The 27,166-nt window shown below is 42.5% G+C and overlaps 4 protein-coding genes across 8 annotated transcripts in view; 2 read left to right on the top strand and 2 right to left on the bottom strand.

Annotated features, from left to right (window-relative positions):
• Positions 1-1,575: 1,575 nt before the first annotated feature.
• LOC306820619 (uncharacterized protein) lies at positions 1,576-9,121 on the top strand. Of its 2 annotated transcripts, none has more exons than XM_079338504.1 (11): positions 1,576-1,768; positions 3,224-3,328; positions 3,441-3,596; positions 3,831-5,451; positions 6,132-6,185; positions 6,272-7,070; positions 7,159-7,374; positions 7,523-7,586; positions 7,680-7,801; positions 7,897-8,048; positions 8,750-9,121. In XM_079338504.1, exons 1-11 carry the CDS (start codon positions 1,673-1,675, stop codon positions 8,848-8,850), a joined length of 3,486 nt encoding a protein of 1,161 aa, XP_079194630.1. In that variant the 5' UTR covers positions 1,576-1,672; the 3' UTR covers positions 8,851-9,121. The 2 variants fall into 2 exon arrangements, with proteins under 2 accessions (XP_079194630.1, XP_079194631.1); XM_079338505.1 differs by having other exon boundaries at positions 7,526-7,586.
• Positions 9,122-10,180: 1,059 nt separating this feature from the next.
• On the top strand, positions 10,181-17,096 carry ogal (O-GlcNAcase like). The gene is made up of 17 exons (XM_079338058.1): positions 10,181-10,554; positions 10,799-10,850; positions 11,142-11,239; positions 12,310-12,440; positions 12,662-12,833; positions 12,927-13,025; positions 13,119-13,258; positions 13,343-13,487; positions 14,136-14,234; positions 14,340-14,599; positions 14,683-14,857; positions 15,212-15,297; positions 15,516-15,608; positions 15,724-15,791; positions 16,152-16,272; positions 16,362-16,491; positions 16,712-17,096. The coding sequence occupies exons 1-17, from the start codon at positions 10,494-10,496 to the stop codon at positions 16,846-16,848; spliced, it is 2,067 nt and encodes a 688-aa protein (XP_079194184.1). The 5' UTR covers positions 10,181-10,493; the 3' UTR covers positions 16,849-17,096.
• Positions 17,097-17,161: 65 nt separating this feature from the next.
• cant1b (calcium activated nucleotidase 1b) lies at positions 17,162-24,323 on the bottom strand. Of its 3 annotated transcripts, none has more exons than XM_079338060.1 (5): positions 24,113-24,323; positions 19,943-20,533; positions 19,694-19,834; positions 19,128-19,331; positions 17,162-18,832 (listed from the first exon to the last, which is right to left on the bottom strand). In XM_079338060.1, exons 2-5 carry the CDS (start codon positions 20,472-20,474, stop codon positions 18,462-18,464), a joined length of 1,248 nt encoding a protein of 415 aa, XP_079194186.1. In that variant the 5' UTR covers positions 20,475-20,533; positions 24,113-24,323; the 3' UTR covers positions 17,162-18,461. The 3 variants fall into 3 exon arrangements, with proteins under 3 accessions (XP_079194186.1, XP_079194187.1, XP_079194185.1); XM_079338061.1 differs by lacking the exon at positions 24,113-24,323 and adding an exon at positions 23,839-23,928; XM_079338059.1 differs by lacking the exon at positions 24,113-24,323 and adding an exon at positions 22,761-22,981.
• A 266-nt stretch (positions 24,324-24,589) lies between these two features.
• Positions 24,590-27,166, bottom strand: part of afmid (arylformamidase) — a 5,715-nt gene continuing 3,138 nt past the window's right edge. For both annotated transcript variants that reach the window (XM_079338259.1, XM_079338260.1), the window contains exons 9-11: positions 26,454-26,589; positions 25,451-25,555; positions 24,590-25,268 (exon numbers count right to left, since the gene is read on the bottom strand). In XM_079338259.1, coding sequence (XP_079194385.1) covers positions 25,239-25,268; positions 25,451-25,555; positions 26,454-26,589 — 271 coding nt within the window. In that variant the 3' untranslated portion in view covers positions 24,590-25,238. The remainder of the gene's footprint in view (positions 25,269-25,450; positions 25,556-26,453; positions 26,590-27,166) is intronic.

Below are 27,166 nucleotides of genomic sequence, written 5' to 3' on the forward strand. Positions count from 1 at the left end.
ATGAAACCTGTTCAACCTCCACAGCACGTCATCAAATGGTCAAAAACAGGTAATAACAAACATTAGTCCTCAGTCTCATGACCCTCTGATCGTCACCTCTCTTCGCTTCCAGCCAAGGTAAAATTGTACTTATTAGTAACAAGGGCCAAGCTTTGGCAAACATAAGGGTCTCACTGATCATCTGACCAGGGCTTTTTTTAATCCAACTTTCGAATCAAGAGGTGATCATGTTTTTGAAGTGGCAGCTCCTGAACTCTTGGACAGCCTTCCACAGAACATCAGGTCTTAAACGATACACCTGTTTCTATATGTCCTCCTTATTTTCATAAATTTGGTCTGCGTGCACCGCACAGTGTGTGTTTGAATGTGATCTGATAAGTGTGATGTATGTATATTATTTTTGCATATGTTTGTATATTTGCCTTCATGCATATGTGCACTCTCCTTATGTAAAGCATATTACATGTATTATTAATCAGGAAAGTAAAGACACCAAAAGGCCTACAATATTTCATCACACATTTAATTAACTCAGTTTGTTCTGGTGATGAAGAGGTCTACAGCATGCAGATAAACGGTTTCCTTTGGATACAACAACAACACTTTCAAACTGCTTGTGTAAATGTCGCCCATTATCACGTCCTACATACCACGATACTAATGCTGAGTGCACTGAAATTGTTCTGGTATTTTCGGCAAATCATTACAGTGAACATAATGGAGCGCTTGGGTCAATTTAGCCGCTTTACAGAGAGCTTTCCCCAGTTTGAAGGTAATTCCCAGTTAGACTTTAAGTGCTCTCTCTACGAAGCTTGCTGCCATAAAGGGGGAAAACAGGTCCAAAGAAATCATTAAATTTATATTGTTTTGCAGCCGATGCAGCATCTGCTGATGTGAAGTGATTTTAATCAATAAAAACACTATCTAAAAATAATCCCTCAGTTATAAGACTTAAAGTTAGAAACATATGGAGGAGGAATGACAGTGAAGTGAGACTATATGGCTCATTTAGATAACTTGTTGTTTGGTCATTAGGACGCTAGACGTCGCTGTCAAGTAGCAAAAAAAACTTTCATAGAATTACACACACTGTATTGTTTAAAACAAAATTGCCAATCGTGCAACTTTAATATAATGGAAAAGATGCAGCTATCAAAAAAAACACCAAGGATTTGAAAACACCAGCACGCATGATAGATGTCAGATATTTTAAAAAAAAATCCTCAATACACTCTTTTTCTAGAAAGTATACCGGTAATAAACAGGTTTTTTTTGTTAATTCAAATTTCATATAGAATATGTTGTATTTTCTCCACGTTTTAATGTACTACCTTGGTTCAATGAATATTTGCACAAGCAAGTCAAAGACAAATGTCTGCTCCTGCATGTAAAAAGAAACCACGTATTTTCAGTTGTATTCTTACTAAATTCAAATAATATTTGACTACATTTCTTACTTAAGTACATAAAACTCTTTTTTTTTTAAAGTAAAATGTATATGAAATCAATAGGTTGAGCCGAAATCCATATAGCTGACCTTGGATATGTTTTCTACTCATGTCCTCACTCTCTCGGGTGAATCTGGCGCCGACTATCTGATCCCAGGTCGGTGTTCTCCGCGTGCTCGAAGCTGCTGCCCACGTGTCTCGTCCCGGCCTGCCAGTAGTAGACCATGTGGTGCAGCAAGATGGCGGCGCGGTGGAAAGGGAAAGACGGGGATTTAAATGCCTCTAAACGGGACTTTCCGACCAGCAACACTCGCAATGAGGTACTGGGTTTGTCATTTCAGCTCATTTGACATCAAGGTGGCCGCACGCGAGCAGGTTTCGATGTTTTAATCGGGGCTCATTCGCCGGCGCACGAGGCCACATGCGAGCATGGCGACACGTGGCTTTAACGGTGTGTAGTAGTACTACTGAGGTAGTGACCAGGGAGTCCACCGAGCCGCTGTTAGCGTGGTTTATCTAGAGCCAATACCCGTGTGTTAATGTCCAGTCTGGTGAACTGACTCGTGGTTAATCTCTACCATTATCAATGAGTCCGTGAACGTGCGCGAGGCCGGGTCATTTCCTGTAAAGTACAGGATGTTCATGAGGCTGCACCCCAGAGCCCTGTCTCTCTACACTGACTGGGCTCGTTATTTTCTCCTCAACACTTATTACTCATTATACTTGACGTGTTTCAGGTTGAGTCTCTCTGTTACTCGCAGGCATGCAGATGTAATGCTGTCGCGTCTCCCACAGAAGCAAACTGGGACAGACCCCTGCTGGCGCAGCGTGTTCCCATTATGGCGACACATCCCCTCAATGATTCTGCGCTTAGTCCTCATAAAACTTCACAAGCTTCATAAGACTAATGTTACTGAAATGCAAATTCACATATATATTTCTTCTAAGTTTAGGAGTGTTATACTTAAAAGGTCACGCACTCAAGTTTTTGGAAACAACAGTCCTTCTTTAGATACAATAATTAAAGGTTTTTGGGCTTTACATAATAGTATGGATTTATAATTAAGTATAAGAGGTAAATGTGTAAGATTTCTGAACCGTGGTTTGACAGATAATATCTGTTCCTTTTTTATTTTAACATTAATTGTGGGGCTTTTTGTATTTCTTTAATTCAGAGATAGGATATGAATAGAGTCTGAAATCTGAGAGGGGAAGTGATGTAAATGAGCCACAGGTTGGATTCAAACCCTGGTCACCCACTCTGCAGTACCTAAGCATCATTCTGCACTAAACACGAGGCCAGTAGATCCTAAATTGGGGATCTTGAGACACTGAGGGGGGGTCACGACGAGTTGCCTTCCATGATATTAAACATTTAAGTGATTTAAAATAGCACAGTTTACCAATTATTGTGAAAATACATAGAAAAGTAGTTGATTTTAAAATTCATCTAAAGTTTTGTGACATGTAAGTCTGCACATAAGAATGCAAGTGTCTGTTTCTCCCTAAAAATAAAAACTCACAGACATCACCTGTGTGTCTGTTTATTACATTTTCTATATCCAGTTTATACATAGAGGTGACTAAGGGGGGTCCCCAGTCTGTATTACAGATTTTTGGTGGATCCCGAGCTGAAAAGTTTGGGATCTCCTTTGGGAACTTTTATAGACGTGAGAAAATTGTTTGTCAGATGTATATTTTGAACGTTTTGGATGAATGCCCCCTTTTAATTTATTTATTTTCCTCATTTGTTATGACTTGTTTTGTTTTTGCAGGGGGTTTTAAGACAACATGATGTGGACGTCATTGAGATGGACGAGCAGTCCTGTATGGATCACTCAATCCTGGCCATTTTTGAAGACTCGCCTGTCACCTCAGAGGTCAGAATAAAACAAGATTATCACTCCAAACTATTGTGTTGCCGTTGGTCCTTTTATTTTCCCAGTGTTGTCAGTCTGACCATATGAATTTGATGGTGTTTTTATGTCACAGGATAAGAATGCCGTTGAGGAGGAGAGTGAGACCCTGCTGTCAGCCCTGACAGAGATGCTCGACAGTGTGGAGGATGATGACGGGACCCTGTCTCCCTTTGACACCCTGCCAGACACAAAGCTCCTCTCACACGCGGAGCGAAGGGACAACTCAGTGGTGGGTGCACACTCGGGTCCTTCAGGTTCATGTTTGAACAAGCAACTCAGGAAGATTTCAGGGACAGTGTGCGACATATTTCAGATTTTCATGTGTGAAAACAGCTATTCATGTCTATAAACTGAAGTGTAGTTTGTACACTTCAGTTTAGTAAATGTATTAAAAGACCTATTCTGCCGTTAAGATTTGGTTGCCAAAGATTTCACAAATGTTGTCCTTTTCTTCTCTCTTTAGGAACTGTCACTCGTTGAGAGACTTAGATCAAGATCCAAATCCACAGATGTAAAATGTGCAATTAAGATTGAAGTAGATAAAGAAGATGAGAGCAAGCGAGGGAGAAAGAGCCCTCCAAAGATGTTCAAACACCAAAGTGGATTGTCTAAGAACAAGAAAGCAGAAGCTGAAGTTGAGGTCTTCACCTCCTCGTCTCTGGTCAACCTGGTGAGGATCATGCACTCGTACTGTCTGAGGCTGCATGTGGAGGAGGAGGAGGAGGAGGGCGACAGAGGGAGGCGAGATCACACATTATTCTCCCAGGGGGAGGTGTGGAAGTATGAGAGACCCTCTGAAGAGAGCGATGAAGAGATTAATGTCGTGTCTGATGATGAGGTCACTGTGAAGGGGGCCGAGAAGAAAGACGAGGAAGGTGATGGGAAAGTGATGAAGAGTCTGTTGTCGAATGGGAACTCATCCAAAACACCGGCAGCCAGAGAGAAGAAGAGGGTGAGCTTTGGCCCTGTTCAAGTGGCTTCATTTGATGAATCAGAGGAAATGGTATTGAATGAAAAGATTTTAAAGGATCAGATTGTATCTAAAGCTCTTGAAAATCCAGCTGGTCTGTCACTTAAACAGCAGAATCTGACATCAGACGTGAACAAGGCTGATGTTTGTCCACCTAAAGGCGAGCCAAAGGCCAAATCCCTCAGCCTGCAACAGTACAGACAGCTGCGCCAAAAGAGGCAGCCCCTGGTGGAGACACAGGGGAACAACACCACCAAGTGGCCCTCTGTTCCCGAGCCCCCAAAAGAGCTGACCCCCATCTTCTGTTTACACGGACCAGTTCAAATCAACTGTGGACCAAAGGCAGTACAACTCCACCCAGATGTTCAAAGTAATGATGCTGATCATGTCCATGGAGCTCAACATCCTGTTTACAAAACACACCACACCTCCGCTCCGGCCCGGCCTCATCCCTCAGAGACCAAACCCTCCTGGACCCATCAATGTGGCAGTGGATTAAAGCGCTCAAGGAGCGAAAGCACCTCACCTGCAAGTCTGCTGCAGAGTGTCTCTGCTAACATAAATGTAAATGTACATGATAGTAAAAGAAGTCCAGTTAAGAAACGTACCACTGTCTGTATTGATCCCCCAAACCCTGTCCTCCTTCCGCTGCCATTCACACAAACTACATCACCATCAACCGAAGACTCCTCATCTGGGTCCAAAGCGGAGCTCCTCAACAGAGACTCAAACCCGCCGAGCCCCAGGTCCATTCAGGAAATTCAAAATGAATCCTCAGGTACTTCTCCACAAAGGCAGCCCTCCTCCATGAAACCAAAGCCTGACATAGAAATCCTCAACAAGTGCACTGAGCTGGCTTCAGCTGTCTCCTGTCGACCTCCAGCTTTGTGCCAAGCCACAACGCAAATCCAACCTTCTTCAGGGGAGAAGACACCCCAACCTCAGAAATGCATAAAACCAAAGACTACCCTGTCAGCAGGTCTGATCCTGGCTCCCACAGATGTACCGTCGACGGAGACATTGGCAGAGGTTCCTTCCAGGGAATCTCCACTCAAGGAGCCATCGCCTCCTCTTCAGTTCGACTGTAGAGTGCAGAGTGCTTCAGCTGACGCAGGTGAACTGTTGTTAAATCTGACACTACGAAGGTGCTTAAGCTGCATGTGTTCAAGTGTTCAAGATCACCTGGCCCTGACGGTCCCAATGATGGACCCTCACAGACTGCCTGCTGTCCAATCAGAATGTCGGCACTCACGTTTGTGTTATCAGTATTATTCACCAGTTAGTTCCAGTCGAGTATTCTGATTGGACAATGCATTTAACAAGTGTTCATATTGAGTACATCAGCAGTGGGACGACCAACATGTGGTGTTCTGGAGAGAGTTAGTGAACATGACAGCAGTTTGTCCACATTGATCTAGCTCCAACTGAAAATATATACAGTATAGCTGGTAACCATGGATACAAGCAAAGCAGAGCACAGGAGATTACATTTCTTGGCGGCAACAGTTCAGGTTCAGTTCAGATGTGAAGCTAGTTGATTCATTGGAGCAAAGTATGATCTGGTTTTTTTTTAATTTCTGACTATATGATGGTCGTTAAACTTTTGTATGAATGTAATGTCTCAGAGGAAACATCACAATCCTGTTATGGTTTTCAGCACTCTGCTGCGGCCACAGGCCTACAACTCAATCATAGCAGTGCTGATATTCAGTTCTCTGTGATAGTGATTCATTAGTTCCTGACACATTAAAAGCAAACATATTCTCATCTTGTCTCTTATTGACTCGTCTTCAGGTATTGAAGCAGCTGATGTTACGAGCCTGCTGGAACAGTTTGAGGAAACACAAGGTGAGTGATCAGACGATCGCTGACTCTGTCGTTGGATGCTCAGATCTCGTCTTCTTTAACGTCTTTTTAAAATCTTCCCCCTTTAGCGAAAGAGGAGAGAGTGGAGTCCAGACTCGATATTGCTACCTCACCTCCGAACCTGCAGACACATGGAAACTTGAACGAGACTGCACTGGCGCCCCCTGTGGGAACGCATCAAGGTTTGAGCTCTTCAGACTCAGCCCTCTGGAATCTACCCAATCTCCAAACATCTGAGAGCGTGGCCATCCCTGAAGCCCTCGGCACTGAAATCATCCTCAGCACTGAGCAAGCACTGCCCGCAAGACGCAAGAATCCTCCACCCAAGGCCATTCAGATAATCGACCCCCGACCTCTGCCGTCTAAGAAGACACAAGCCAACCTCCCAGAGTTCCCTGCTGCTCACATGTACTCATACATATCCTCTGATCATGATTACTGCGGGTTAGACCGCTCACCTTCTCAGGGTAGAAGACTCTCTGTTATCGAGGATGATGAATCTCAGGTGACTACACATGTTGCTGAATGCAATAGTCTGACCTCCACCATCACGGATGCTAATACCTCTGCTAAGTCTGTGACACAGCATCCACCTGAGGAACCCGGAGCCAGATCAGAAAGTATCCCACCCACAGACAAACTAACGTCGCTACCTGACAGATCTGCTACAGTCAAAGACTGTATTTCTGGAGCTGAAGATCGGACACCGCCCTGCACCCTCCCTACACCTCCACCCAGCCCCCCCCTCAGAGGGAGGCAGAAGAGGAGGTACCGAAGAAGATCTCCTCTTTCCAGCTCCAGCTCTTGTTCCTCATCGTCGTCATCCTCCTCCTCCAGCTCTGCGTCTCGCTCTCCAAAAAGACAGAAGTAATCACCTCTTCATGCCTCTGTTCGACACCAGATTGTCATGGTCCTCTTAGTGGTGCACGTCTAATCCCTGGTTTTTGTCTTGCAGGCGGCGTCACAAGCGCTCAGAGAGCAGCTCATGTTCGTCATCTTGCTCTCGCTCAATTTCCCGCTCTCCGCCCAGACGCAGCAGGTGGTCTTACTCTAGATCAAGATGCAGTAGATCCAGATCCAGATCCTGGTCAGAGTCTTGGTCGCGGTCTAGGTCCCCGCCCAGATCCAAATCACCATCACAAAGGGTTTGCCACAGGAGAGACGTTTACAGGTCAGTTTACGTATGATAATGTTTTCAGTATAAACTTTTAATTAGAGAGAAAGACAAAGTAGACGTCCCTTTATATCTAAATGTCACACTCCGTGTCTGTAATCTGAGTCTCTCATGTTCCACTAATCCCAACTTGTTCATTCTGCAGCAGCAGAGAGTCGAGGCGGATCAGGAGAGAGCACGAGATCAGGATCCAGAAACTGAAAGCCATTGTATGTAAACAGTTAGCTCATGTCAGCTCATGCGTTTTGAGGTTTTTCTAAGTAATGGATGTTGAATAATTATAAACTTATCTGTTCATACAGGATGAGCGCAGAGTAGTTTATGTCGGCCGCATCTACAAGTCTATGACCCACGATGAACTGAGGGAGCGCTTCTCTCAGTTTGGAGAAGTGGAATGTGTGTCACTTCACTTTAGAGACAAAGGGTGAGTATCAATACTTTGGCCTCTTTTTTTCGCTTTTTAAGTGTTACTGTTCCATTAAATATCCATGTTTAACCTTGCATCTTTTGTTTCCATAGTGACCACTACGGCTTTGTCACTTTCTACAACACGGATGATGCATTTGCAGCCATCGATAATGGCGGGAAACTTCGGAAGGCTGACGAGCTTCCATTTGAAATCTGCTTTGGTGGAAGAAGACAATTCTGTAACTCCGACTACGCTGACCTAGGTGAGACTTGGATTACTGGGACACTTTTTCTGTTTTGGCCAAACTATTAGAAAAAAAAAACCTTTTTGAAGCAGTGCCATGGCCTGTGTCCATTTAGTTTGCACTTGCAAACTTTTATCAGTCTCACTGGTACTTGCTACTTCTCACCGTCTGATTTAAACTGTGTGCCAAATAAAAGCTTTTAATTACAGAAATATCAGCAAGCCAACATGAAAACAAAGATGTGTTAATGTGTCCAGGCAAGAGCAGCAGCTCTCGACCTGGACACTGACCGTCGTAAAGACGAGTCAGATTAGTGTCTCCGTCACCATTATTGTTTGACAAAGTGGATATCTTAAGTCCCGCCCCTTCTTTACTTTGATTGGTTAGTTAAGTGACATTGACATTGCAGCAGAGTTCCAAAAAAATACATGATTTTTAACTGAGTGCTTTAAGAGCAACTACAAAAAGCAGCGATTGTTCAGGGTGTTTTAGGGCTCTGGATGATGAGCGCTGAAAACACTTGATTACATTGGTTTTGTTTTGAATGCGAGCGCTGCTCACTTAAAAGTCAGGAATCATAACAGAACAAATCCAAGTAGCAAGGAGACTGCGAAGGTTCGCCGTCATATGGGTCATGGAAAATAAAAATTTAAGCAAAATGAATAAATAACGAGCCAGCAGAGTTGAAGTTTCAAAACAATATGTTTTCTTTTCTTCAGATGCAAACAAAGACGTAGAGCCATCTCCTGCAAAGAACAGGTTTGAGGACCTGGACTTTGATTCGCTGCTGAAACAGGCACAGAAAGGTTTGAAGAGGTAGCGGAGATAAATCAAGACAAGGCAACAAGATGGATGGATTACGATTTTTTTTTCATGAGCCTCATGCTCGTACTAATGTAGCAAACTTTTTTTTTTACGTCTTTCGTTCTTGGATATTTGCATGAAGTTATTAACATGTCAACAATATGTAAAAAATATGAAGCTCTGTTTATTTGAAACCGTGTTATTATTAGGACCCACAACACATAATTCCATAACATGATGAAGTTTGATATATTTGTATATAAAAACAATAAAGGGTGTTTATTGTGTTTCCTTGTAACTTTGTTTTTTATTCAATCCAAAGCAGTGAGACAGAATAAACTCTTCCACTTTGGTGTTGTGTTTCAAACTCTGCTGTTCTCAGTACTCGGCAGCTTCCTTCATAGAGTCAGCTGTTAGAATGATTCTGTATTCTTGAAGACATTGATCAAATTAAAGCAGTGACATGAGACAGGGATGTAACCTCAGACTACTTTGTTGGTCAATCTGTGCTCCTGTTTCATGACAGGTAAAATGACACGTCAAACACAAAGTGTAACCAATAACTTTAGTTCAAACTCATCTTCATTCTGGACTAAGAAGTTGAGTCAACGTGGTTATGCATGCTCTGTGTTAAGATCAGTCACTGCTTAATAAAATCTTGTAAATTATGGACACGCATGATGTGACCAAAGGAACAATATGAACTCCTCGCAGACATGGCACATTTCTCTCGTAGCTGGCCAAATCACCCCTACTGTTAAGTGAAGGCAGATTTTTTTTGTTGTAAATACAATACAGTACATTTACCCAAGGACTGAAAATGGCCATTTGTGTAAAGGAAATGGAAGTTGATTGATTTTTCATATACTGTAAATGCATGTTACTGATCAGATTTAAATCTACCCTATGGAAAAGGATGGAAAACTAGCAACCAGAGGTGTTGCTTGTCAACAGGCAATGCAGGCAACTGCTTGGGGCCCCAGTCCAGTAGGAGCCCCCTAATGGCTGACAAACTTTAAACCACAGCATTGCCTCCAAATGTGCACATTTTGCAATAACAGTAGGAAACCTTCCGAATGGGGCCCCATCTGAAAGCACTACTTTCAATGCTCTGCTAAGTGTGCATTACTGCTGTTAAATAATAATAGATGCTGGTTGCAGTGGCCCCCGATGAATGTTTGTCTAGGGCCCCAACAGAAGGCCTAGAAGCGCCCGTGCGAGAAAAAAGCTTTTGACTGCGCAATACAGTTCATTCTTTGCAGGGCAATAATATATCGTTGGCGTGTGCCTGGCCCTTTAAGACTGCTGGACACTGGCCCTTTAAGACTGCTGGACACTGGCCCTTTAAGACGTTCACCCGGTAGTGTGACGCTTTTAGTCAGCGTGCGTCTGAAGCTTGAGGTGATCTGTCATCACAAAACAAGAGAAACTGCTTCCTTATTCGCTCAGCGTATTTACAACTTCAGACCATGTAAGCATCATGTTACGTAATTATCGATACACACTGGTTTTGCGCAGGCGTGAGAGAAGGGTGCAATAAAAGGCATTCAAATTAAAGGCTGACATTGGAAATCACAGTGCTGGAGCTTACAGTACATCTGAGCATTAGCGGAGTGTAAATAAAGACTGGGAGGAAGAAGACAAACCTTCACAGTAATCATGTCAACACCGAGCTGTGCAAGGGGGCAACCTGGGCGGTTCATCTCCGGAGTAGTGGAAGGTGAGCAGACCAGGACCAGGACCAGGACCAGGACTGGGTGATCAGAACCCACATTTCACTTTGTATCGATTGAAAATACAGATATTCTATTAGTATGTTAACAACAACATAAGACTGCATGCGTACAAATAGAGCTTTAGATGTATTTAGTGAAAGTGCTGTCAGGATTTAAAAATATATTTTAATAGTAAAGCTCCCGATAGTTTCACTTCATCTGTTGCATTTCTTTCGCTGTTTGATGCAGGTTTTTATGGGCGGCCATGGACTATGGAGCAAAGATCAGAGTTGTTTAGAAGGTATGTGGCCTCTGAAGTAAGTCTAAGAAACTCCAACTATGAATACAACAGGGGGAAAAACAGTGACTGTTAAGGAAGTTATATTTGCTATGTTCTCCTTTTTTCAGATCCAGTAAAAGAAAAGGGTAGAGTTGAGATTTTGGAGCAGGGTTAAACTAACATTTAGCTACTTATATGTGCTAAAATGACTGTGGTCAGGCGTCACATGTACCCATCTTAAGCACACTGATCTTATTTCTAACCTTAAGCAACAGAACATTGATGTGGTTGTTTATTTGTGGTGTGTTACAGAGAACTGAAGTGGGGTTTGAACACGTACTTGTACGCTCCCAAGGATGACTACAAACACAGGATGTACTGGAGGGATCTGTACTCCCCTGAGGAGGCTGGTGAGTCCTTTTTCTGTAAAAAAATAAAATAAAATCAAACGGGATGGCAAACCGTTTCTGATCAGTGTCCTGAATGTAAGCTTAAATTAATACTGAAGCCTATGATGAGCTCCACAAGTAACTACGACAATCATCAACAATAACCTTCACTTTTAAAAAGTAATTTTTGCAGTTTGTAATCATTGCAACATGTTCAGTGCTAAACAAAAACATAAATACCATGCAGTGATGACAGCTTTCCTTACATGTTTTCATTGCAAAGGTTCACCGTGAGGGATATGTTTGATTATAATAGAAAGCAGGATATGATTTTTATTTAGCAAGAAACTCTGAGGGGCACCAGTGGCATCATAACTACACCGTGTCCTATCTGTGGAGGGAGGGTTTTTTTTCAGAGGCTTTAAATGAACAAAATTTAATGAAAATCTGTGCAATCCTGTGCTCACATTTCAGTGGTAGTTATTTCTAAGTTTTTTAAATGTGCAATATCAAAGTCCGAGCATGAGCAATCATTTTCTCCTTTAAAACATAGTTGAATTGCTTGGTTTGGATCCCCTTCACTTTTTAAATTGGTGGCTTCTTATAATTAGAGTTGGTTGTCTCTCACGTGGATGGTCGAGGGTTCGATCCCCAGCTCCAATGTTTCATTGTGCAAGGCATTTAAGCCCAAGTTGCTCCTGCTGGTTCATCTGTATGAATGGGATTAGTTACTTTTGATGGCGACTTTAGATGGCGGCCTCTGCCATCACTGAGTGAATATGTCGGTCTGACATGCCGTGTTTAAGTGCTGTGAATAGTCTGAAGACTAGAAAAAGGTTATACAAGTCTGTTTAAGTCCATTATTACATACTGAATGCTGGTGATGATTTCCTCTCAACAAATAAAGATTCTTATTGAATGTACCGTGACTTTAAGAAGGTTTGTGGTCAAAACAAACACTCTGTTGTTCAGAGCTGGTTTGGGTTATCCCTGCTCCTGCCTATGAATTCAAACTGAGAACTCATGCAGAGCTGACTTCATATGAAATGGCATTTTTGTAAATCATATCCCATCTCTTCATATCTGCCCAGAACAACTCATCGCCCTGATATCTGCGGCCAAACAACACAACGTTGACTTTGTGTATGCCATTTCTCCTGGCCTCGACATAACCTTTTCTAACCCTAAGGAGGTTGCCGCCCTGAAGAGGAAGCTGGATCAGGTAGGACTTTGTACGCACACGTAGAGGAAGGAGCTGTCTGCAGCTTTATGGCTCTCTGAAAGAAGCGTCTCTATAAACTCTAAGTGGGTCGAAAGGGACATGATGACACTGACATTGTTGGAGGTGATGGGTTAGATAATGGGAGTAATCACTTTTACACGTTGAGCTTAAACCATCAACACAGACATTCTCTTAGTGGATATCTTTGGTCTCTCCCTCAGGTGAAGGACTTTGGCTGCAGATCCTTCTCTCTGCTCTTTGATGATATTGAGACTGAGATGTGTCCAGCTGATAAGCAGGCCTTTAACTCCTTCTCTCATGCTCAAGTGGCCATCACTAATGCAGTGTACCAGCACCTGGGAGAACCTGAGACCTTCCTCTTCTGTCCTACAGGTCAGACAGTATGCTCACCTGAAACAGGAGATGGACATGGATTGTTGTCTCTGCTTTTTATCATTACTCCTTTTCTTTCTTCTTTATATGCAGATTATTGTGCCTCGTTCTGTACTCCCACTGTGTCCCAGTCCTCTTACCTGCACACGGTGGGCGAGGGGCTGCTGCCCGGGATAGACATACTGTGGACAGGTAAGGCTGCACTGAGCCTGAGTTGGTGTCATGTAACTCCACCAAATCTAAAGTTTTACAACAAATGTTTCCTGTTGTTATTGTGTTATTCAGGTCCCAAAGTGGTGTCCCACAAAATCTCTGTAGAGTCCATAGAAGAGGTGACCTCTGTTCTGCGTAGACCACCAGTCATCTGGGACAACATCCACGCAAACGACTACGACCCCCAAAGGCTTTTCCTCGGACCCTTTAAGGCAAATTGTTAAAAAAAAAAAATTGTATTGTTGTGATTTTCAAAGTCTGCATATCTGCATCCTGACAGACTTTTTCATGATCAGGATCGTCCCACTGAGCTGATTCCCAAACTCAGAGGAGTCCTCACAAACCCCAACTGTGAGTTCTACCCAAACTTTGTGGCCATCCACACCCTGGCTACATGGTGCAAAGCAAACAGTGAAGGAGGACAGAGGGATGTGGAAATGGGTGAGAAAGTAACACTCGCAGTATTTAACTCGTTTTACACTACTTCGTTTTTAACTTTTTTTTGTAGAAAGAAGCAGGGTTGTCTCCTAAAATCATGGAAATTGTTGAAAAGTGACATTTTGTCGAAGCTGATGTGATAAACACTTTCTTTTTTACACATGGCAAAGCTGAACAGAGAGGAGCAGCTGCTTGAAATAAAGGTCATTTTTTTAGCAGATGGTTGACACAGCTGGTCATAAGATCTGAGTGAATTCAGAGTCAGAACTTGAAACTCTGCATGCATGTTTTTCCCCCACGATCCCCCCTTATATCGCTTTAAACTATGAGCCCGTTTTCAAAAGCTACTGGGACATTGTGTCAAATGTAAATAAAAACTAAACGTGATGATTTGTGAAACATGTGATTTAATTGACAATAGCACTGAGAAATATAAGAGGCTGTGGGTGAGACATTTCAGTGTGTGGAAAATTATATTCCAATTCTGAATTTGATCCCAGCGACTATTCAATGTCTAAGTGTCTGTTCACATCATTTGTTGTAAACATTTGGTCCTGAAAACAAAGTTCTCTCCTCTTAGTTTAGTTGCACAACATGTACATTTTGAATCTGTGCATTGTCTTACTGTCTTGGTCTGATCTTCATCACCAGGCGATGAGGAGCAGGACCCCTGCTACAGCCCGCAGAGAGCCCTGACCCTGGCCCTCACTGATTGGCTGCAGGAGTTTCTGAGCACGGATCAACCTGGAGGTAGAGAATGAGAAGACAAAGGAATCACAGAATTTAACGATGGCAAAAAGGTGAACACAGAACAGGTGTAGCATGAAGACGCCTTTGTTCTCGTCATCCCTGCAGGTCCTGGTCTGAAGGCTCGTCTTCAGAAAGAATCCTCTGACGAGGAGCCCATGCAGACAGATGTGGGAGAGATTCCCTATGTCCCTGGACCTGGGGATAACCCTGTGTACACAGCAGAACCCCTGACCCTAAAGGACCTGAAGCTTCTGTCAGACCTCTTCTACCTGCCGTATGAACACGGGCCTACAGCCAGGACCATGCTGCAGGAGCTGGACTGGCTCAAAAACAACAGTGCAGCCGCTGCTGCTGAGACGGACAAGGTAGAGGTGTGCGTGTATACTTCAAAAGTAGATACTGATATCAATCCTGCTCTTGTTTTAATCAAATTATACTCCGCTATCAGACAGTGGAGTGGTGCTCGAGAGCCAAGCAGTTTGACGACATGTGTGAGGCGGTGGTGCAGATGTTCAATCGTCTGTCCAACGCCCCAAATCGCAGCATCCTGTATGACCTCTACAACTACATCTGTGACATCAAGAGTGGGGTCGGGATGGCCCGAGCCTACGTGAAAACCATCGGTGAGTCTGTCAGTGATGATCAAACGACGATGCTTTGAGATTAAAGGAACTAATAAGACCAAAAAGAAAGAAAATCAAGGGTGAAAAATGACTGCACAGAATCCAGTTACACTAAAGTGTTATCATTTGTTTCATAGCTCAGCAACTTGATATTTGTTCCTCGTAGTTTAATCACTTAATGAACCTCTCATTGTAGTGTAACATTCAGTAAATCTTATCTTTGGAAGATGATCGATGTGCTTACAGATGAAGCAGAGGTCCAGACGGGACGGGATGCTTTGCCACAGTTCACAACAATGTGTGTGCTGTATCAGATGTACTTTGTTGCTCATCTTGTTTCTGTGTTCTCCTCAGGAGGACGGGGTCAGCCCTCAGCCCAGCTCATGAACGACGATCCTGAACCCTGGGGCTTCAGAGGAGGCCTCTCCGGAGAGTTCCAGGTAACTGAAAACAGCCAGTCACATATTTCAGATGCATAATCTAATCGATAATCATCTGATAGGTCATATTGAGTCTGACACATTTCACATAAGGTTAACTGTGCTAAATATGTCATTAAAAGGACGACGCATCTTGGAAGTATCATGTTTGAGAATTTACCAATAATGACTCAATGAGTCTAAAAGAATCTGAATATTCTGCACGTGTGTCCCTGCAGAGAATGTTGCCGAGCCACGGAAACCGGGACCTGTTCAGACATCCTCCCATGACGGCCGTTTACTGCATGCGACCGTACTGCCCCACAGACAAGGTTAGGACCGTCGAGTCTCAGACACAATGAGAACCGTTTGGTTAAAATGTGGCAGCGTGGTGCGAGGAAGGTCCACGCATGAGACTCAGTCACAGCGCGTTGTTTTCTGTTCAAGGTGGAGGTGCAGAAGATATTCAGGGAAATGCAGAGCGACATGGGGCAGCCTCCACTGATCTGTGACAGGTGAGGAGGAGTCCAGTCTCCTTTAGGATTTTAATCATTATCATATTAGCATTCATGATATACAGTATGCATCACAAAATCTGAGTGTGTCGAAATGAATGAGTAAAATAATTTGAGTAAACAAGACGTACTTTCTCAAGACGAGAAAGTACGTCTTGTTGAAAGTACGTCTCGGTCAGTCAGGCTCTCACTATTTGGATGCAATCAGATAAGCTACCCTCAGATTATTTTATACCTATCAAATGTTGGCATTGGTCCCACTTGAAATTTGATTACCCCCCCCCCGTCATTAACGCCTGGACACACCCCTGCACACTCCTCCAGTTTTCCTCTCTCATATTTCGGTCTGTCTCTTTGCAGCCTGTCAGCAGGTGAGATCTCCCCGTCCCCTCAGTGCGCTCTCGTCCTGGAGGATGATATCGGCGTGTGTGGTTACGCCCTGGCACTAACTAACGCCAAACCAGCTGCAGCCAAGATCCAGGTGATTTAAATACATACGCTCATTGCTTTCCAGGGAAGCATGGTAATGACTTATCCATACTCAAATCATGTTCTTTGTCATTCCTCTAGAGGGCTTTAAGTGACTCAGTGTTGGAGGACTTCCCCTCCCTCATCACCATACAAGTGCTGCCCCGGGTCGCTGATCCCTCTCCAACCAAGCGTATGATTGGTCTGCTGTTGTCTTCCATCAGAAGCAGCGGTAGGTGGAGGCTGCACACAATGCCACAGATAATTCTTCCAAAGGCCTCATGAAATGCTACTCATTCACAAACTGAGGTGTTACATGCAGCATTTTCCCCACAAGGAGGTGCTGTTGAGTCATCTTCGCGATAGAGGCATCCAGTCATAACAAGAAGCATTTTTAGAAAAGTGGTGAAATAAAATAAATCTGATCTCTTTTCTGTTTCGTACATTTTAAGGTTCCAGAGGAGCGTTCTGTGAGTTGAGGCAGAGCGATCGGAGGATGCTCAACTTTTACACGACACTTGGCTCCTTCAAACCCATAACGATGGAGGGTCTACCTCAGGACATCATCGCCATGGGAACAAGCCTGTGAACAAGATCTGTCAAGAACATTTTCCTGAAGTTTGTTTTTAGAGACTGTGATCCATCCTCACTTTTAATTGGTTCATATCTTTGTGTAATTTAGTCGCAAACCTCCAACATGAAACTAAGGTCATTCAAAGTAAAGATATCGTGCAGAGAAAGTAAAACTACTGATGAAGTGATAAAATATGAAAACGTATCATGATTGTGTCAGATAACAATGTTAAACAGCAGAATAAAAATGTATGCAAAATCTAACATCTCAGATTTCTTGCTGTACACTCCCGTGTGTGATGTGTTAAAGACTTGACGTGAAACAGTCGATAAGTAGATGTTTTTATTATGTCATATAAGAGGATACAAAAGCAATATGCTGTAAATCTTTAAATTAAATATTTGCTGCTTCTCTGGTTAGAGTTACAGTTCATTAAATATTTGAGCTCACACCTGAGGTGGACCTGCTCACTAATATTTAGTTTGTGAGGCAGAAGTAGATATGCATGAAAACAAGAGGACCTGTCACATGAACATATGTAATGAACAGATATTCAGTGTTTCTTTACAGGTAAGGCAAACAGGAAGCAATGAGCTTCTAGTTCAAGTAATTTCCCTTTACAACATTCTTCTCTCCTGTTTCTCTTTTTGCCCCTGAGTGTCTGCACAGCAGAGTTTGCCTGCAGGAGAGCAGATTAACATCACCTGGTGAATAACAGATACTTATTTGCATATTTGTTTTTTTTGTTTTTTACCAGAACTCCATGTAATAGTGTAATCAAACCTCCATCTTCAATACAAAGGTTTTAGGAAAAAGTTCCATGTCATTTAAAAGTCCTGGAGTGACTTATCTTAGACTTAAAAACATTAAAAATATAACTGCTGGTGACTGGTATGAAGAACAAGAAGAAAGTAACAAGGCAGCTCATAGCAGTCACACACTGACCCCTCAATTCCACCAGATCCGTGTGCATTGTGTTCGCTCCGGTGCGTGGCGGCTCTGTGCACCCTCGTCCATCAACACCCTCCGTCCACAGCAGGGAGAGCACAGCCGCTCAGCTGGAGTGCAGAGACAAAGGAATTCCTGCAATAATTAAACAGACTCACTCACGACAGCGCGAGATAATTGCGTGTATCTCGTCTAAAACTCAATGTAGCATTTATCAACACAAGTATGCAAGTATATGGTTTTTCTGAACCATCAAAACAGAGGGTGTTTTAATGTTGTAGTGTCTGACTTCCCGTCCCACTTGTTTTTTGTGCTCCGGCATCTGCCGAAAATAGAATCTGCTCAGGACTGTTAGAGCAGATATGGAGCTGAGACGCAGCGCAGCGGAGCCGGTGGAAACACACACACATTGAATAAAGTGAAACTTATCAGCTCCTCTGACGGAGCGGAGACGCACCGAACACACATCTGGTGAAATTGAGGCGTAACAGAATTGGTCAGTGTTTGGAGGTGCTGAGTCACTCTCCTCTGCTGCTACCTTGTCTTCGTCCTGTCAGTCATCACACTTTATAATGAAGAAACGTGTATAACTTTGGGTTACTGGTATCATTGCACGGTAGAACTCCAAGGGGAATGTAACATTTAGACCCTGCTGCATGTGCTCAGTCAGCCACATTTTGTCAGATAAACTCAAACCCTTCGTACTTAACATCTCCTATCTTTGTCTCGGGCATCAGCACCCGGCCGTCGAGCGTGAACGCTATGATGTATGTGGCTATTGTGCCGGCGTCTTCCTCAGATTTCAGCGCCACGATGATCTGATCGTCTGTGTCTGGGACAAATTTAAAGGAGGAGAAGCCGTGGGTCGGGTTGAGTGGTCCGACGTGCCTTATGGCTACGTGGCTGAAATCGGCGGGGCAGGACAGCAGGAGGTTTGTGGCGCGTCGCTCGTCCGCCGTCTCCTCGTAGTGTTCGTGACTGGCACGGCGAGGGAGGAAGAACCAGCGCTGGAGACGCTCGCTCCACGCTGCTGATTCATGGATAAGGTAGCCTGTGAAACACAGAGAGTTATAGAAGGGAGAGATGACTAAATGTGTATGAAGACAGACCGGATGAACATTTTTCTTTTAGGACTTGATCAGAACATTTTGTTGGAAAAATAAGTCTCAGATAAATAAAATATGTCAGTGTTGATTTTAAGTACATTTAATGCAATTTTCTGTTTGGACTAAAGAAACCCAAACAAATGTGACAATATTAAGAAGTAAAAACAATAAAGACACGTCCACGTGTCTGATTGGGTTAAAGCGTTGAAGGATAAACGACAGTGATTATTTAGTCCGTACCTGGCGGTTGGATCCCTGTGGCGCTCCTCAGGGCGTTGTAGTGCGGCACCCAGTTTTCGTGCTCCACGTCACCATGGTAACCGACAACTTTCACCCACTCCGGATGGTTGTTGACGACTGCCCCAGAGGTGGTGGTCCACTCCTTCCCCAGGCCGCCGACATACAGGTGCTCATCCATCACTGCCAGCCACTCCGCCTTGAATCCTACACAGAGTGACCAATGAGCAGCCTTCAAAGTTACACTCGCACTCCGTTTGTGTTGCCAGTTGTTTTCTACAGATGTTCAACACAAACTCAGAGAAGATGTCCCGACAGACTATGAACTACGTTTGAGTGACGAAGTTAGAATTTGTTCCTTTTGTTTTACAGTAGTTTTCCTCTTTCATTCATTGGAGGGAGAAATGAACACACAGTGGAAGTCTGAGGCAGAGAGGCTGAGGACGACATGCAGGGCTGAGACCCGACTTAAACCCTGCAGGTATGCAGTAAGGACTAGGTCGTTGTAAAAGCTCAGTTATGGAAACACATTATGATATTGAAGTAGTTGACAAAGATGTCTGACTGACCTTTGGAGACGGAGCCGTCACCATCAGTTAAAATAACCCAGGGCACGGCCTGGCTGCCCTCAATTCTGTACACCACACCTGTTCGGTCGTCCACACTGTACAGGTGACCATTAAAAGCCACAAGCTCAGACAGCTCCATACCTGCAGTTAATCAGACAATAGAGAAACTCACATTCTGTTTGAAAACACTAAGAGGAAATAAATACATATATACACATCTATATATCTATGAAGTCCATGTTGCTCTACCTCGTCCTTTCTCGGCGAGATGACTCTCCAGAGTGACGGTGTCTGCATCCCACTCCACCTGCAGTGTGTCTGCGCTGTCCGACACCGTCAGGTAACCTTTTTTCATGTAGCTGATCCACGTCTGATCCTTTGAACTCCGCGACGCTGTGTCCAGATCAGCGATCACAGCGATGCGATAGCGGATGCCGCTACTCGTCTTCTGTGGCGGACTTAACGGGTACGTGTCATTGTAAGGCTTTTCCCATTTCTTGTGTCGTGGCCGACTTTGAGAGGTTTGTCTGTTAGAGTCCCTGAAAGAGTCCCCTTTACTGTCGCTGTGCAAACTGGGAGCCCTGTTGTGGTAGTATGGTGCTGTAGTGCTGTCCCTGTCCCCGACCGTCCTGTGCAGGTACAGCATGAGCACTAAAGCCAGCAGGATCGCTACAGTGATCGCCCGCCATTTAGGGTGGAAGCGCGAGTCTGAGGCGGTGGCTTGTGTCATGGACGCCAAGGCCAGGGGGAGGCCTCGGACGGCAACACCGATGGAGGTCATGGAAGTATCACAGTCATCTTCACTCTCAGGCGTTGACTGGGGTTGATGACCGCTACAGTCTGGGAATAAGAGAAGAGATTTATTAAATCCTAAAAATCAATCAAAAAGGAGATATTAGTTTATGTCTATTTAAATCATGTTTAACTAATCAGTTAATATTTATAACATGGATGACTTTGAGCTGTTTTCATTCTACAATAATTTAATGAGCATCTCTGTCACGGCTCTGTTTGGTTAGTCCATCTAAAATGAAAGTTTGATTAAAAAAAAAACTGTGAACTGAAAACAATAGCCGGGAGGTCGGCTGAACATTGGGAGGAGAGGGGCATGCTGGGAAAAAAAGCCTCTTGTTCTCATTGTTCTTTGTTAACAACGCTGCTTTGTTGTGCTGTTTAGGCAGCGCCTGTCATGTGCATACTGAGTAGGTAGCTGGCTCGTCCGACATCCTGAGGACAGCCAGACTTTAAATGAAGCACGCTGGGTTCTTCTGTTAACATGAACTCATTGGATCTGGCTGGATTACCACCTCTGCTCTCCTGAGGGCTCAGGAAATAGATTAGACCGTATTAGGTGGTGCCACAAAGTTGTTTAGTGTAAAAAGAACAACTACGTTTTGATATTTCCATGACACTGAACGGGACGTGGAAAAATAAAACATTTTACATTGTTTCTAATGTACATATAATCTGCTTTAGATTATATTCAGATTCAACTCAAGAACAACACATTTATTTCTAGTGAACATTTTTTCTTAGCGAGTGTTTTTCATTACAAACTGCAAAGTTCATGAATTGATTTCAGGTCAAAGCTTTTAAAATGCTTTTATGATCATTCAGCTCATCGCTACATGAAACTTTACAGGCGTTTTTTTTTTTTTTTTTGACACACAGAGGTCGTATGATCGAAGCCTTGCTTATTGGTCCTGTCGCTTTCTGTACGCTCCACTTTTCCAACAGCTCCTCCGTGTAGTCAAATCAGTTCTGACACCGCTGACACGTCTCCTACTGTTTAGATCAATGATGACACTCCATTTGTCTTTTATCAGCAGTCAGAAACACAAGTTCAACATGTACATGAAAATAAACTGTTTGTGAAATTAATTCATTTTCTGATAAAAAATAAACAGCTGTGTGTTTTGTTATCAATTCAGTATTTGAGTTTGGCTCGGAGGAGAGACGAGGAGCAAGTGAAGAGAGACAGAGTGAGCTGGAGTGTGTGATGTTCTGTTAATGCAACATAAAGTTTATTTTAACAACATATCTTACTCTTTTTCTTCACTGAAAATAAATCCATACATCTTAAAATCGGGATATGTCGCCCGACACCTGATGTAGTTTTCTTTTTGAAGATTAGGTTTGAGAACTCATCAAAGGTTTAACACAAATGACTCCTCCAAACAACCCAACCTAAAAGCCTGGTGAGGATGTGCGGAGGAAAACTACATTCATGAACAGTTGAAATAACTCGTCCTTTTTTCATAATTTGGTTTTAAAAAGTGTCTCTTCACATTCCAGGTTTCACAAACAGGTGCAGGACTCGTGTGCCAACAAGCCTGTCTGCTGAAATACGAGACTCAGGTGTGCAAAGGTGACGCTCCACTTTTCTGTTGTCAAGGGCAACAAAGGAGTGTATCAAAGAAGTTGAAGCTGAGTCTTGGCTGCTTCACACAAGTGATTGTGAAGTAGTGATTTCAATTCAATACTTTTAAAAAGGAATAAAACTCAAACACCTGAATAACATGCAGTACTAGAGGCCTCTTCCCTGCAGCCTACAAAGCTGTTTCCTGAAAAAGGAAACTGCTTTGTAACCACGCAAGAATGCACAAGATGGAAATCTGCGATTGTCGCATTACATCACACAAAAATAAGCACAATAACAAAATGCAAAGTTGAAATGAATGAAATCACACCACGGAGGGCTGAAGACAGGTGACTGAAGTAGCACTTGTGTCCTGAAGCAGATAAATCCTCATCATTTAGTAACGCCAAATCGATGTTTCAACAGCGTCTACAAGATTCAGAGGTTATCGGTGTAAACACAAACAAGTGAGAAAGAACAACGTGCCAAGAAGCCATTATTACTGAAGTGGAAAACATCTTCTTCAATCTCATCCAGCTGGAGATCGTTACTTCCCTCTGCCTCTTCAGCTGCTTTTACACTTCAGCTAAGATGCTCATTAACACACAAACACACACGCATCAAATTAGCAAACTCTTGGCTGACATATAATGCCCTTATTGTCACTATTGAACACACTCTCGCTGTATGGAGAATTCAATTATTCACCCTTCCTTCGCCTCTTCTCTCCTGAACACGCTTTGACCATTATGTCGATCTCCTTCGCACGCATTCCACCAGAAACTTCACGTCCCTCCAGCTCTCAGTCCCACATGAGTAACAGATCTCTATCTCAGCAAGTCTCCTCCTTTCCTCTCCTTAAAACTAATCCTACTCTCTCAGGACCACAAAGAGAACCAGGCTGCGTTAGATACTGGACAGTAGTTATTCAGGAAAAACAGGTTCCACCAGCCTGTACATGATGTCCGACGTTAAGTCAGAGCTGTGATAAAGAAATAATGCGTCCTGGTCATGACTCACTGATAGTGGTGAGCACACCGACTCCTGAACAAAGAGTAAAGGCTTGTTGTTTCAATAAAGGTTTAACAATGAAAAAACATGTTTAAATGTTAGGAGAAAAATGGAGTATATAAATAGACACCATCCCCTCTAATGCTTTAAAACATAAGACTCCTTTAAGTTTGATCCTCTCCAAGTCATTTAGGGACACAATATGGGTAACACCATGTCTGTGTGTGTGTGTGTGTGTGTGTGTGTGTGTGTGTGTGTGTGTGTGTGTGTGTGTGTGTGTGTCTTTCATCTTGTAAATGTCAAAGTGTTCTTAACATTTGTTATAAGAAAGACCCTGTTTCTTCTTGTGTAGTCTCTACTCATGACATATCATGAGTAGAGTTTGTGTTATATAACCCTGTAACATCACCAATATAGTGAAAACTATTTGTTGTTGGTTTGACTAAGAATCAATGTCAAACTCTGACAATCATAACAAACCAAAGTCACCAAAATAGGTTTTTACTTTAAACAGATTCATAACTTACACAAACAGACATGTAGTTATTATGTAAAGACTGACTTTCACTAAAAGTCAACTTAACATTTGTATAGCCTTATCTCCTCCTCTATGAGCTGAAAAACAAGCAGCATCTGTTTGTCCTGGTCTTCATCAGATCTGTGTGTTGTAGAAACTTCCTGTTTGTGCCCACAGAGAGCCACGAAGACAAACAAACAAGAGTCAACTTTGACCAGATGGCACCAAACTTAACACGTTACACCTCTAAACTCTGACCTGTTCAGGACACGTGGTAGTTAAAGTCAACGTACACTTAGAAATATTACATTTATAGTTGGCTGGACACTTAGTTAATACACCAAATAAGCATCCCACCGGTTCCGTTTAAAAATGTAAACTAGGAAGCTAATGCCAGCTAACGTTAGCCTCTTCAGTTTTGCTAACTTTTCCGAGTGAACGTCGCCATAACAAACAAGTCTCTAGTCTTTGGAGTCGCTGCCGACTTGAGTAACTCGTTATGTTCTAGTTAAGTGGTGACACTGGGACATACCAGAGCTTTACCGGGTGCGAGGAGTCGTCGGGTCCGCTCGTCAGGTCATATTTGCTGGACTGTTTGCTTAACGTCAGACGTTACTGACGGTTAGCTCCGCCTGCCCGCAAACTCGGAAGAGACAAAGCTGAAAACATTCCTGTCACTGTGGAAAACTTTAATAATATAATACAACAATTATGGTTGGGGAAACAATCTTAATCACTCCCTTAAACAGACGCAGATTTCTTTGAATTGCTATGTCACAATTCCTCACCAAAGGAGGGAAATCACAGGGCCGGATTAAACATTTAAAGGGCCGCGGGTTAAACACTCATATTGGTTGAATGAATTTTAACAGTGAATCTGAGGTTTGTCTGTCCCAACTAAGGAAGGTGGAAACTGAAAACGTTTTAAAAAAAGTCGGATCTCATTTAGATGCTGTGTGTTAAAAAAAAGTAAACACAAATACATTTAAAAAAAGATATCAACTCAGAATTTCTCAAATATAAATATTTATTGTGTTTTCATAATCTACAGTAATAATTAATAACAGACATGGTGTAAACATGTAAACAATTATTAAGATGCTAGTACAGGGGCAGTCAGTAACACTGTGCATCAGCTACATGTAGGCGTATTTGTTCTCTAAAAATTTGTGTATTCAATAAACAGCATTTATTAACTGTATAAGGGTTCAAATTAAAAGCGCAAACATGTAGTTTCACTCATCAACATTTATTCATTGTTGACTTTAAATTTAAATTCCCCTTCAATTGTGAAGATTACAATTAAAAGCTCTTCTTTTGCTAACCATGGTGTAAAAGTTGTGGTAAAAAAAATCATTCTTGAAATTAATGAGTTTGAGGCACATGTTTCTATAATATGTTGCTGTGGTTGGAAATTATAAAGTGTTACTCTGACAGCTTTAAATACAATTAACACAACAAGTGAAGCAGTAAACTAATCACAACAACCACCACCTTCATGTTCATCAATCAGTCTAGTCAGATGATGAACCTTAACCATTCTACAAACCTGAGTGATGCTTTTGTTTTTTTAGTATTAGTGCACAATGACTCTCTTGAGAGGTGTATGTTGATACAGAGGTATGTTGATTTCACACGATGGAGCAAAGGCTGCCTCTTTAGCTCTTCTCCATCATCTTCAAGAGAAGCTACAGAGCAGAGAAATAATTAGAACACCACTAAGTACATGCCTATCGTAACAGCTGGAAAACACCAGCATGTTCATTTTGTAAGTTAACAACGTGAAACTGTAGGTCAAGGACAAGAAAACGTTCGAAAAGATGGTCTCAACATTCATTATCTAAAGCAGCAGCCATTTGTGTTCATGTACCTTTGTTAGATGATACTCTCCATCGACCAGTTGCTCGATGATGCTAAAGTGGTCTGTATTTGCCACATCCTCTAAGGTCACATTAAGACCTGATGCCTCCACAGTCTGTGAAGGCAGAAAAAACAGGTGAAGTAAGGCACATCTATGTATTTCAAAGCTATAGTGAAAAGTCATTATGAAGCTTTTACACACTGACATTTAGTCAAGGTCTCACACTGCTGAGGTTAGCATAAAGATGACCAAACATTAATTTGCATCAAAAACTAAAGGCTAATGACAAAAAAATAGCTTCCTGATTAGTTGATAGTCTTTCATAAAAAAAATAAATAAATAAAAAAGACCAGAAATATCTGTAGGTAAAGATGTGATGCTTTATAAAGATATTCTGGTTTGAATATCTGTGTTTATGACTGAACTGCAGTCTAATGTAGTCAATTAAATGCAACTAGCTTCAAACCTAAAACACACTTAAATGAGTTGTTTACCACTGGAAAAGATTAGCCTTAACCCTATGCATCACTGCAGAAGAGGTCACGAAGTATCAGAGCTGCTGAAGTGGAGAACTGAGCTGGACTAACAAGGTAAATTTTAAACTGAGATGCACTATGAAATTCATGTTCATTTTAAACTATATACCTGAACAGATGACCAATGTACTGCAGGTGGAAAATGAAGTGTTGCATCCTCAAAATAATGCTTAACAAAGCAACAGATAAGAAATGCTCTGAAAAATCTAGACGGGGAAACATATCGTGTTTTAAGATGGAATCAAGTCAAATCAGCTCAATTATGTGACAAAGGAATCTCAGCGATGGCCGAGCTTCTGTGCCGACGGTTGCTCAATAAAAGGAGCCATGATGATAGGCGTTTTGTTTTGTTATTACACTTACCATTGACAAGTTCCTCATACAATACCACTTTAAAACAAACTGTCTATTTAATAGCAGTTATTTTCATACTTCTACAGAGTCATTTAGATAGTGTTCAGTTTAGCAGCACTAACTTTAAAGTAATCCTCTGACTGCTTGCGGAACTCGGGGGAGTCGTTCTCAGCAACGGCCACGACGACATGACAGCTGGAGGAGGAGAGTTTGAGCTGAGGGACCAGCTTGCTGGGACTGTTCCTCACCGCCACCTCCCTACAGACAGGAGACAACAAGGGGAGTTAAATATTAACAAGCCACAGCAGAGGACAATCACAAGGTGCACTAGATAGATTGGGAAGTGTTTTTTTTTTAATTTGAACGTTGGAGAAGAGAAACAATTCTATGCTTTATTTTCTTAACTAAATACACAAACTTTATTCACAGGAAAAAGTTAGTCCCTGGAGCCAAAAAGCTACCAGCCGCTTTCACTGTTGCAGAGCCCCACCACAACTTCTCATGTAGCGTTTTATCTTCAAACAGTTTGTGTAAATAATACATTTATGAACATATACTGCTTTGTATAACTATGACAACATCTGGGGCCCTTTTTATGATGTGACTTGTTGTTAATTTTGATCCGCAATTGAACATTTGTATTTTGAGTGATAAATGGGGAAAACAAATATTTAAAGGCCTACGTAAATAGGCAGGAACTATTACATCCTGTATTGTTTAAAAATGAATGTAAACAGGTAAAAAAAAAATACTTGGTCTTTGAAGGTCTTAAATTAAAAACATGTCACAAGGAGGTTCAGCTGACCAACCCTTTTAAATATTTGTGAATATTTGG

This window comes from Symphodus melops (assembly GCF_947650265.1).
Source record: "Symphodus melops genome assembly, chromosome: 2".
Taxonomy (NCBI): Eukaryota; Metazoa; Chordata; class Actinopteri; order Labriformes; family Labridae; genus Symphodus; species Symphodus melops.